Source organism: Uloborus diversus, chromosome 5 (genome assembly GCF_026930045.1).
Source record: "Uloborus diversus isolate 005 chromosome 5, Udiv.v.3.1, whole genome shotgun sequence".
Taxonomy (NCBI): domain Eukaryota; kingdom Metazoa; phylum Arthropoda; class Arachnida; order Araneae; family Uloboridae; genus Uloborus; species Uloborus diversus.
In genome coordinates this window covers 73,867,686-73,880,207 of record NC_072735.1, presented here as the reverse complement: position 1 = coordinate 73,880,207, position 12,522 = coordinate 73,867,686, and the positions used below count along the sequence as shown (strand labels likewise).

The window sequence follows — 12,522 nt, the reverse complement described above, 5'->3', positions numbered from 1 at the left end:
TCAGTTCTTCCATTTTCATAATATTTACTTTGCTAGACTGCTCTGCAAACTTCAATATTGAAACTAAGTTCTAAACTTTTACGGATGTCTTTTTGTTTTGACTTTTCATTGTATGTATGGAAGATTTACTCTTTATTGCCGCGCTACCATCCACGTTTTGTTGTTGTTCATGCATATCGAGAATCTTAGCCTTTTTTAAATTTTTTTATCAGGAACTTTTTTTTTCTTTCCTTCTTTACAAACTTTAGAAGAAGGTGACACTAAGGTGCCATTATATTTCATTAACTTTCATATTTAGAAAGAAAAAAATAAATAAAATAAATGAAAGATGCTGAGTGGTTATTTGATGCACTAAACTAGTTTGGTGTGGGAACTTTGGCTGTCAGTGATGCTTAAAGATATAGAATAACCTTTACAAATTCAATATTTAGCAGCCAATAACTTCCTTCCAAAAAAGTTCCTATTGTGGTAGAAAAATTCGCGTCAGCACTAAAATTCGTCATTTGTGAAAAATTCGCGTTATAGCCATTTCGCGTAAGTCGAATTGCGTTGTAGCGGGTGTTGACTGTACATTAATGCTATTTAAGCATATTTAATTTCATTTTCAATCATAATAATATCTGTGAATGTAACTTGAATAAATATAAATAATGCAGGAAGGTTCTTTACTGGAGATCTGCAATGCAACTCTGAGCATACAACATGCAACACTTCCAAGATTTAAAAAATTCAAAAATTCCAAAGTCTGAAAACATTTTTGCACATAGAGCTCATACTCTGGTTTCAATTGAAAATAAATCAACAAATTGTGAGAAAAAAAATTTTTTTAAAAAAAGCCAGAAAGAAACAAAAGTTTTCCATGATTTTTAATAAAATACTTTAGAGGAAAATGCATCCTTGAGTCACTCTCCTTGCTACAAATGTTCATGCTTTTGAACTTTTCACCTCTCTATCCCATCAGAAAAATGTTAACGGTTAATTTAATACTCCTTTCCCTTCCAAATCAAAGTAATGGTTATAAAGCTGTCGAAAACTGAAACAATTTGGGGGTACTATCTCTATAAAGGGGTAAGTTATGGGGGAAAACCATGGCAAAATTTAGATTCAGGGGGTCGTTTTACTTAAGAATAAGCTAAAATATAGTGTCAGAAGCATTTTCAGAGTTTTTTTTTTTTTTTTTTTGCTACACATTCAACCACATCTCTATTTATAAACTAGAGAACCTATGACTATCTGATTTCTCAAAATATACAATTTTATATTTCTCAGTGTTTGTAAAGAATGTTGCTTATAATTTTACTTATTTATTTCTGTACCTCGGAGGGATACAACATTATGTCAATTTTTATAACTTTACAGGAGAGTAGTTTTAACCACATGGTGTTTCATCCCTCTAAGTGAAAGTGGACTTGGTGTTCTTTTAAAATATGCCATATCCATTAATTAATAACTGGTTTTGGTTTGGACATAGTGCTCTATAGCTCATCTTCCCCATTTGGTAATAAAACTAAACATTAATTCTTCCCTATCATTTAGAATAATTTCCGAAACTAGTAGGTAAAAAGTTAGGGAAATAATCCTAAACATTGGGAAAAAATTAATGTTTAATTTTATTATAGATATATTGTTGTACTTTTTCAGATAGTATACTGTTATACAATGCCCACGATTTATTAAAATCCTAGTATTCGTTCTGGGCACTTTTGATTTTATAAAACGACTGATTTTATAAACCAACATACCTACACAAAAAAAGTACAAAATTCTGAAGTTTAAATACTCTAAAAAGGGAATGAATTCAGGGTTCGTACGGGTCATGGAAATCCTGGAAAGTCATGGAAAAAAAATTAACAAATTTCAGACCTGGAAAAGTCATGGAAAACAAATATTTTCATTAAAAGTCATGGAAATTTATTTAAAGTCATGGAAAAATGTTTTGGATAGTAAGAAAATTACAATAAGTAAAAGAGCGCTGGAAATATTGAGTTGTTTAGTAATGTTGGCATATAAACTGAACGATCTCAAAAACAAATCCGAGTTTTGAAATCTAATTTCATCCGCTTCTGTTACAACCGCTCGCCTTTTTTTGTAATGCGATTTTACTGCTGGGGCATCATTAATTCTTTTATTATATGTATAGATTCTGTAGTAGTGGACATACACGTTCTTGATTTTGCCACGCCCCCTCAAAAAGTTTAGTTCAATTGCATCAGAGTTCGTTTCAACTACTTGTAAAAAATTCATTGTTAAATTTGTCAGAGTTATTCTCAATATTTTGAAGGTGTATTGCATTCATTATATTGTTACTTTACTTGAATTTATATGATAAAGACAAATAAGAATAATTTATTAGTTTCTGCAGTGTGCACTGATATTTTTTCAGTCATAAGTAAGTGCTCCCATGAGGTAGTGGCATTCACGTAAAGATTTTTCTAAAGCCCATTTCCAAAAATTGGCTAGTTAAATAGGGCTACATTCAATTAAAATTGGCTACATTCTTCGTATAACATTGTCATGAAAACTTTTATGAAGTCATGAAAAAGTCTTGGAAAAGTCATGGAAATTTTTTATCCAAATTGAGTATGAACCCTGTGAATTGCTGCCTTTATATTTTAGACTAAGTGTTTCAAAATAGTTGGCATATTAACTAAACATGAGGTTCTTTTTTATAAATGCAAGGGTTTAATTAATCGAATTTAAAAGCAAAGATTCAACATCGTTTGAAGGGTCGTAAACGTTTTTGTAACTTGTAACATTACTTCCTCTTTGCTCTAAAACGCATCATATATGTCCAGCCCTTTTCTGACAACTATTGAGAAGAGCAAGTTTAGCATTGTGATTTCCTCGTGTTCCACGACAGATTCCTCTACTTCTTGGTGTGACATAGCTTTGCAGTGATGAGCTACCCCCTACCCCTAAAGCAGAATACTTGACAATGTTCTGCAACGTAAAATTATTTTAATAAAATTGTTCTGCAAGTACTTCAAGCATTGTATACACAAGCAACCAACCTGACCGTTTCCACAAATCAAGAGCCCTAAATCAAAAGCGGTTTACACAGGATTTTTTTTGCAGTTTTTAAAACTTCACTGTTGCTATGCATTTCTGTGGAAACTAAACCGATTGAGAGTCTCCAAAAATTTTTTTTTTTTTTTCAAATTCTAAAATGCATAGAAAGAGCCAAGATACAAAATTTTATAAAAATCCGAACCTGGGTGCCAAACCACGTTTTTTTGGTTAATTTTACATGGCATGAAGGAGCAATTAAAATAATGTTAATAAATAATGAAATAATAAATAAAATGAGTCAAGTTCGGGTAGCAATTCAAAATTTTATAAAATACTTCAACACTTTCTAAATAATGGAAATATTTTCAGCATGCAAAAGGATTGAAATCTCAAGCAAGACGCTCAATTTTCAGCTGTGGACGTGTTTCAATGTTTGCATGTTTCCAAAACATACATTCATGGGGGAAATTGCAGTGGATGAAGATCGATCGGAAAAAAAACAATTAAAATTGGAACCAAAAGTGCTAGAAAAAATCAGACTATTTTCAGATTTAGAAAATGAAATTTTTGCTGAAAATCTACACAAACTGCCAATTTGCTACAAATATCTTCCAACTCAAGGTAAAATTCTCCACAAATTCTGCAGATTGCTTGAAGTTCAAAGTAAATCTAAAATTCCTGCAGATGACTTATCGAATTCAACATTTTTCGCCAGCTTTCCGACAAATTATTGTAATTTTCGAGAATTTTAGATTTTTTTCTAATCTGCAAAATTTGCACAAAATTTTATCTTGAGTTGGAAGATATTTGTAGAAAATCAGCAGCTTCTGCAGGAATTTCACAGAAATCTGTAGAATTTGAGTTTTCCTCTCACATTTGAACAGAATTGTTCTACAGCTCATGCATTTATTCTGTGTTTAGTAGTGTTCTGCTTTGTCCCCCCCCCCCACCCAGAGGTATTGGGGTTAACGTAAATGCTTTTTCCAATACAATAGTTTAAACATGTGAAAGTACTGTTTTGATCAAGAAATCCCCTCCAGAAGATATTTTTGATCAACTTACTCCCCCCCCCCAGAAGGTTTTTCTGGTTGTGCTAGTGTATCTTTGTAATTAGTTTTGTTTGTTTAAAATGCTTATCACAAATTATATATATTTTTTTCAATATTTTAACATATGCTCTACAAAACCTCAATTTTATAAAACCGCTATAATGATTTTGTTAAAGTGTGGTTTAAATATGTTTTAACATTGTAACACAAATTTGACAACCAGCAACAGGCTCTGAGCCCAGCTAGGCTGGTCCTAGTCAGTTTATTATTCCTCAAATGATACTGTTCTTCCTGATTTGATTTTACAAAGCAACTGATTTTATAAGTGGCAATCACATTATTATATTATACCTTTTCCTTTTTTTTTTCTAGAGAGAGTCATGAAACATCTGTGTGATATTAAGAAAAAAGAAATGATGTGAATGCTGTCATTCTACTTATTTATATTGCTACATCATCCAAGTCATCCCATTACAGCCAACTTATTACACTCATTATGATGTAAATATGTAATCGTAGGATTCAAATTAATTCTGTGCAATTAACTTCCATGCTCTAGTTAAATGCCAAAATATTTCTTTGCTGTGTAATATGGGCTTTCTGCAAAATATGAGAGAATACATGAACTGGCGAGAATTTAGTGCATAGCACTTTTAGAGTTATTGACTTGAAGTATATGTTTTAAACCATAAGTGATCTTTTTATGCATTTTTTTCTGGTTAAAATAAAAATATTTTCATCCAAGTTCTAGTAGAACTTTTAGTGCCAAATACATTTTTCATTGAAATCCATTCAGAATTAATGATTAACAGTCCTTAATTGACCTTACAGCTTGAAATAAAAGTTTAAAAATATGGGTAAACTCACTCAATTATTTTGCACTGCATAAATGGCTTGTATTTTGCACCTTTAACTTCATTTCATTCAGCCACCTGCCAAATTTGTCTGGATTTTTGAGGGTCTACTGTATTAGATTTCAAATTTTATTGACTAACCAAAATAAAAAATATAAGTTTGAAATCACTTAATTAAATTTTTAAAACTGTGATTCATGTCATTTTTTTGTATATGGTCTTTTGAGTTACTCTATGCAATTTGCATATGTCGAACAAAGTTTTAAGCTAAATTTTAATGACGCTAAAACAGGAAAATAAATAAAAGCATAAATAAAAAATATGTTTTAACTGTAATTTTTTAAATTTTATTTTAGCATAACAAGAAATAAATCTAAAAATTCGAAGTTTTTCCTTCTTTGTTGCAAACATTGAAATGATCCATCATTCCCAATTAAAAAACTACCATATCTTTCTTGTGTATAAATTAAATTGTGTTTTTGCCCTTAAGCTAGGGCTGAGGCAGAACTACACGTGTATACTGACAGCCCAGTTACGGTTATCCAAAGACTGCAGTTTTATCTGTATGAACTCATCAGCCTGGAATAGTTAATAACCATGCTGGAGGCAGATGTCCTCTCATTGAAGCTGAGATAAGCTTCAAACGTGCAGCTAAAATTAATTTAGCACACCAACAAGAGTCTGCAAGCAAAAGTGTGACTCAACTCGTAAAATGATGGTAAAAGATTTAAGTAATAATTTGTAAGTTACCACTTAAGTCACAGCTAAGACAAAAACTAGTGTATCAATCTGACCCCCCCCCCCCACACACACACTTTTTTTTTAAGTTCAATGCAGGGAAAAAAATATTTTTTGCGAAATACATAAGTTGAGTCACATTTTTCCATTTTTTAAAAAATCAAATTTTGATGAATCATTGCTGATAAACTGGAATACAATGCTGAATGACGAAACAAATACATATTTTCTTTAACTGAGATTTATGAGGATTCGTATTCTATAGATTTTGTGAACTGTGCAAATAATTTTTCTGTTTTAGAAGATATTTATGATCAAAGATTTATGAAAATTATTCGATTTATGTACGAGTATGTATGCTAAGACATTTATGGAAAATAATACGTCTTCCATTCCAGAATATTTTCTTTATAACTTTTTCATTTATGACTTATTTAAGAACGTACATGCCTCTTATACAGTTACAAATGTATATGGTACAGACATTTATTATATCAAATCAATGCCTGCATAAAAAATATTTATTGCTGAATTCTTTCAGTATATCATTGTTCATCTTTCTGCACATGATTGCTTTATATGTAATGTAAAAAAGAAACTTCAATCAAAGCTGTATTTCAAAAATTATGCATAAATGTATCTGCAAATACACCTTTCTTTTGAATAGAGAATAGTAAAATTAAGAAAATTTTATGCGATATTTACTGCTTTTTGTAATATTTGAATCATCGTGCCTTTTTTAAATGCTTTACTTCTAACATTCCATGTATGTGTTGTTACTATTAAGACTGACTACTGAAAACATTCCATTGTAAATAAAATGTAGCATATGACCATTTCAAGTTTGTGTAAATATGTAACTTAAAATATGAACAAACATCATTTTCTTGTTTCATTTATTTTTTGTGTAAATAAAGCTGTTGAATATTCTGAATGTGTATGCACTTATTTAATTATGCTCTGTAATATAGCAAACACCACATGGATAAATTTAAAACAATATACAGTTGGCTCTCTGTTTCACGACTTTCAAGGGACCACAAAAAATCGTCCTTAAGTGGAAAGCGTCCTTAAATAGAATGCTTTTAACATTATAGTGAACCATCTGGGGAAGGGAAAAGCCGTCGTTAAATAGAGAAAGTTGTTAAATAGAACGTCGTTAAACAGAGAGCCAACTGTATTACATACTAGAAAATCGTCCATCAAAAAATGAGGGGTGAAAATTGCTTCTACATTTGAACGAAGCAATTGGCTGTTTGGAGATATTTTGCTAGTTGAAATTTTAACCCTAACTCCAATGGATGAACCCTAAACTCCAGTAGATAGCGTTGAATGTTGATCACTTCTTTGTTTCTTCATTCTCCTAAAATGAGTCTTACCTGTAAAAGAGTTAAGTCACCGGATCCAGTTCAGCCTCGTCAAAATAAAGCATTTCCCTGCATGTCAAACATTACAAAACATTATCAAATTATCATGCGATTGCACGGTTTTCATTGTTGATGACCTCAGGAGTGTTACTCGTTCATTCACTATTATATACAGGGTGTTCCATTTTAACCTGCAAGACCTTTAGCTTCACAACCGTTATTCCTAGATGTATACTTTCAATTGCAAAAATGTTCAAAATCAGATGCAGAGTTGAGATATTAAAAGTTTGAAACAAAAATGAGTCAAAAAATACGAAATTTAATTTTTTATATGGGCCCTAGGTCCCCTAACTAATTTTTAGGGAAATAATCTTTATTGAAAAATAATTCCAACACAAAAAGTTTGAAATTAGTACGATCAATGTTTACCGAGTACACCACTTTTCACTCGCCTTCAATAACACATTTTGTGGGAAAATATAGCGGTTTAAAAGTGCTTAATATTATTTGTGTGCAGAATGTGTTTTTTTTTTCAAATTGTTCGAAATTTTGTAGTGTGTTTTTGCGTACCACGGCGTAACATCGACATTTTTTTTTTTTTTTTTGAATAGCAATGAAAAATATGAATACCTTGTGTTTCTTACTTTGACGATCTGTCATTCTTCTGAAAGGGCGATAGGCTCCAATCTCATTTTCTATATGGTCCCTTTAAACTTGAATATCTCCTTGACATTTGGTCGCACAAATGTCAAGTTTTTTGTGCCAGTAATAGTTTTCAACGGAGATCATTTCTCTATTAGTTAGGGGACCTAGGGCCTGTATAAAAAGTTAAGTTTTGTATTTTTTGACTAATTCTAATTTTTGCTTCATACTTTCAATATCATAACTCCGCATCTGATTTTGAAAATTTTTGCAATTGGAAGTATGCATCTAGGACTAACGGTTGCGAAAATAGAGATCTTGCAGGTTAAAACGGAACACCCTGTATATGAGGATTTAGGTGAATGGGAGATCTTCTTTGAACAGATCAAAAGTTACACAACAACTCGAAAGGCGCTTCTCTAGAAACTAGAAAAAATATCTCTTTTTGAAAGTTCTTTTGGTGATTACAACTACTTATTTCAATTGGCAGTCACATAATTTCTGGTCCCAAATTCATGACATTTAGAGTCTGAAATCATATTAAACCTGGCTTCTTGCTTACTAGAAGCACCATAAATGTTGGGAGAAGATTAGATGGGGTCTGTTGTTCGACTTGACATAGAATGACCAAATGTGAATGGAAAATAATTATTGAAAATTAATCAAGTTTTGTTAAATTTCATTGTTATTATTGTTATTTAGGATTTGAATTCAGTTTATTAGAAGATTGAATTAGAGCAAAACACATTAAAAAATACATATAAGATTGAGAAAGTATGCTTTATTTGTACAGCCATGATTTTTTTAGATGGACAAAGATTAGAAAATTGAGACTTGTAAAAATAATTGAATGTAGTACATTAAAACATGAGATTAGAGGAGTATGGAATATTAGAGAAACAAGACAAAGCAATGATAAAGCATTTTAGCGCAGTAGGAATCTCATCTTCAAAATCGCCAACTTGTGGCAGAATGTAAAAGATGTTAATGGATTCTACAAATATCAAGGTTTTTTCCCCATTTTGTGACATTTGAGAAGTAAGGTATGTTCTGAGTTCTGAAATCGTTTTCGGTTAGGCGATCTTTAACATTTTGAGGAATGACCACTGGAAATTTATAAATATATCTAATTAGGGAAGAGAGGCGATTATTGCAAACTTATCAGAAGTTTCATGAATGAAGAATAAATGAAAGAGTCCACGAGGACAGATCTTTTTGCTGTTGCCTTCAAAGTAATTGGTAAAAAAAAAAAGGAGACCTTGGAAGTAATGTACTAAAAATAAATAACCATTTAAAGCAGTTTAACAATTCGATGAAGTGTAGATACAGTCGACTCACACAATTATCTTTTGAGACACTTAAAATTTTGTGTAAACTGTGTTGAAAGTAGATTTTCAACACAATTTCTGTCACAACTAAACAAATAAATGAACTAAAAACGCGGTGACATCTTATTCGAACTATGATCACGGAATTTTCATAAAAAAATGATTGAACGGTCATTGTTATCAAAAGTATTATTGATGTATCTGGTGTTAAATATTGATCGAAATCCCGCAGTGAAAAGACTGATGTTGCACTAAAATGCTTCAACAATGAGGAAAGATTTGATTAGTTTTAAAATGAAAGATAATCAATCAACTGTACAGTGATGAGTAACAAACATGCCTATGTACAATGAGCATGAAGGAAGTCGCTTTCGTATTAAAATAGAGAGGCACTTCGGAATTGAACCATTTACAATGGAAGTGAATGGAATTTTGGCCAACACTTTGAGTTTCTCAGTCAATGTTTTGAGTTCTCGGGCAATTTCAGGCATTGTGAATCTTGAAAGAAAGTTTCACAAAGTAATTTCTCTGGATATTTCTTCAACACATAGCGTTTTCATATTTCCTTTGGTTGAAAATATTCGTGGGAGCTGTTCTGTTCACGCAGTATTATAAATCCGTAGTTATGCAAAACAAAATATTTGATTTCTTATAAAGTAAGCAAAATCTCAATTCCTTTTTAATTGAAAAAAAAAAGTCCAATTAAGTTAAAGCATTTCAGACGAATTACAACTTTGCCATTTGTGCAATTCTTTGACATTCAAACGAACGCACAGATAATATATGTTCAATCGTTTTTTTTAAAACTAAAACTTGATCCATACTAAATTTCAAAGGAACTCTGTGATAAAGCAGTTACAGAGGCGTGCGCAGAGCTTCAGTAATGGGAGTGCCACTATAACAGGGAGCTTGGGGGTTTAGATAACCACCAGAAAAGGGATACAGGGTGGCGAGTAGACAAAATTAGGTGAGGACATATTGGTGACATCTGAATTTTTTCAAGAGGGTATTTTTAAAAAGGATCAGTGAGTCAAAAATAAAACTGAGAATTAGAAGTATGAACATAATCTTAAGCGTAATATTCACTGAGGAATGTGGGGTTTGGGGATTTCTCCCCGAGAATTTTTTGAAATTTTAGTCTTTAAAAATGCATTTTAGATTATCTTTGGTTATGTTTAGGGGAAAAGGTTTAGGGACGCTTCCCACGTCCTTTTTTTTGAAATTGAAACTTTTAAAAACGCAATTGTTATCTCCGATTATGTTGAGAAGAGGGGGGTAAGGGAAAGCCCCCCCCCCAAATTGCTCGAAATTGTTGCTCTGACATTGCAATTTTAGACAATCTTTGATGATGTGGGGAGGAGTGATTCAAGGGCTCTCCCTCGGAATGTTTTCGAAATTAATTTAAATAGATTTAAAAAGAACTTAAAACGAAGTTTAAGACGATGTTGGTGAGAGGGGGACGCTCTCCCGGAAAATTTTCGAAGTTAGCTTTTAAAGGGCAATTTTTGGAGGATCTTTGGCAATGTTAGTGGGTGGAAAAGTTCGTGGACCGCTTCGGTATTTTCCAAAATTGAAATTCCAGAAATACAATTGTAGATGACATTCAATGATATTATCAGGAAGTTTGGGTTCGCTCCGCCGATTTTTTTTTTTTTTTTTTTGAAATTGGAGTTTTAAAATAGAAATTTTAGACGATCTTTCAAGATATTAAGTTGAGGCGCAGTTCGGGGATTCCCGAAAAATTTTATACATTGAGGTTCTAAAAATGAAATTTAAGGCAATCATTAACGATGAATAGGTTGCGTTTCTAGCGGATTTAGGTTGGGCGTTTCTCGGGGATTTGAGTGGGAGCGCTGTCCTTAAAACTTTTCGGAATCACGTCCTAAGTATGTAAAAGTCATTTTTGATGCAGATAGTGGAAAGGATGGGGTTTGGGAACGAACCCTTCCCCGCCATTCTTTCAAAATCTAAGTTTCAAAAACGCTCTTCTAGGTTACCGTTGGTATCGTGAAGTGAAGGGATAAGTTTCGGGGATGCCTTCTTCCCTTTCTTTGCTATGTCTCTATCTTCTTTTTTGTTGAAATTACTGATGAAAATATTGTGGAAACATCTTTCCGAGTTTTCCTTTTTAAAACCATTTGAGTGTTTTTTGGTTATAAATAATGAAAATTTCACTTTTCAGCCTGATATTTTTATTTGTTTAAAATACAAGCGTTTGCGGTCTCAGTAAAAATACTTTTAACATTTTAGACTATTGTGATACCTTTTACTGATACAGGAATGGCTCTCTCCAAGAGGGCAACAGGAAGAGGGACCATAATTTGCCAATATTATTTCGAAAAAATATTATGACTTTAATGTTGAATATTGGTTACAATACAGCTACAAGAAAAAAATAGACACTCACCAATAAACACCCCCCGCCCCCAAAAAAAAGAAGAATTTTGCATGCATGGCGGAACTCATTACAATACAATATGTATTACAAATTGAAAGGGGAGTAACCTCCTCCCAGAAATATTACAAAAGATAAGACTAAACCTGCGTTTTTAAGCGAAAAGTTCAAAAATTTTCTGGGGGAGCGTCTCTCCCTCTCTCGCTCCTTCAAGATCGTTTAAGATTTCGACTTCAATTTCCGAGTGAGGGTCCCCGAAAACTCCTCCCCTGACATTATCGAAGGTCGACTAAAATAGCATTTCTAGAGCTCCAATTTCTAAAATTTTCCAAAAAGGGCTTTCCATCTCCCCTCTCTCTAACATCACCTGAAATCGTCAAAAACTATGTTTCTTGAACTATAATTTCGAAAATTACAGGGGGAGAATCCCAGTAGCCCCCCGCCCCCCACACCGTTTCAAATAGTCGAAGGTAATCTACAATTACGTTTTTAGAAATTCAGTTGCAAATTTTACTGGGGGTGGAAACCCGAATCTGAATCTCGTCCCTCCCGAGACCTAACATTATCAAAAATAGTCTGAAGCTGTGTTTTTACTATTACAATTTCAAGACTTTTCTAATGGAGAAATCTCCGAATCCCCCTACTTCTGCGAGAATATTTTGCTTACGATTAGGTTCTAATATTTCATAATAAATTGCCAATGTTATTTTCAATAATTAATTTCTATGAAACAGATGGAGGGAGGATGCTATCCTTTAAGCTCACCAGGGACGCTATAGATCTCTTAGGCACGCCACTGAGCACCTTTAATTTTCACACGAGCATCTTAATTTTCTTTCATGAAAAGCATGATATTCCTTGATATTTTTACTAAGTGTTAAAATGTTTTGAACTTCATTCGTGTAAAAAGGGAATAAAAATTCATTTGAAGGGTTCCAGAAAAAGTCCCCCCCTTCAAATTTAGAACCTGACTTGATTTCGCGAAACATTAGTTCTTCCTCTCTGCAGCAACGTTTCATAAAGAAACATATTTTAAAAACTATCATAACATAAAAGAAATACATAAACGAAGAAGAAAGGAAGAAAGCTGGGAGTGCGTGATGTAGAAGCTAGTTAGGAGAAGCTTCTTTGCCAGTCAGC

At 32.5% G+C, this 12,522-nt stretch overlaps 1 protein-coding gene across 1 annotated transcript in view; it reads left to right on the top strand.

Moving 5' to 3' along the window:
* LOC129222971 (protocadherin-like wing polarity protein stan) overlaps positions 1–6,562 on the top strand; it is a 209,062-nt gene extending 202,500 nt beyond the window's left edge. The window contains exon 38 of the mRNA XM_054857534.1: positions 4,431–6,562. Coding sequence (XP_054713509.1) covers positions 4,431–4,455 — 25 coding nt within the window. The 3' untranslated portion in view covers positions 4,456–6,562. The remainder of the gene's footprint in view (positions 1–4,430) is intronic.
* The last annotated feature ends 5,960 nt before the right edge of the window (positions 6,563–12,522 follow it).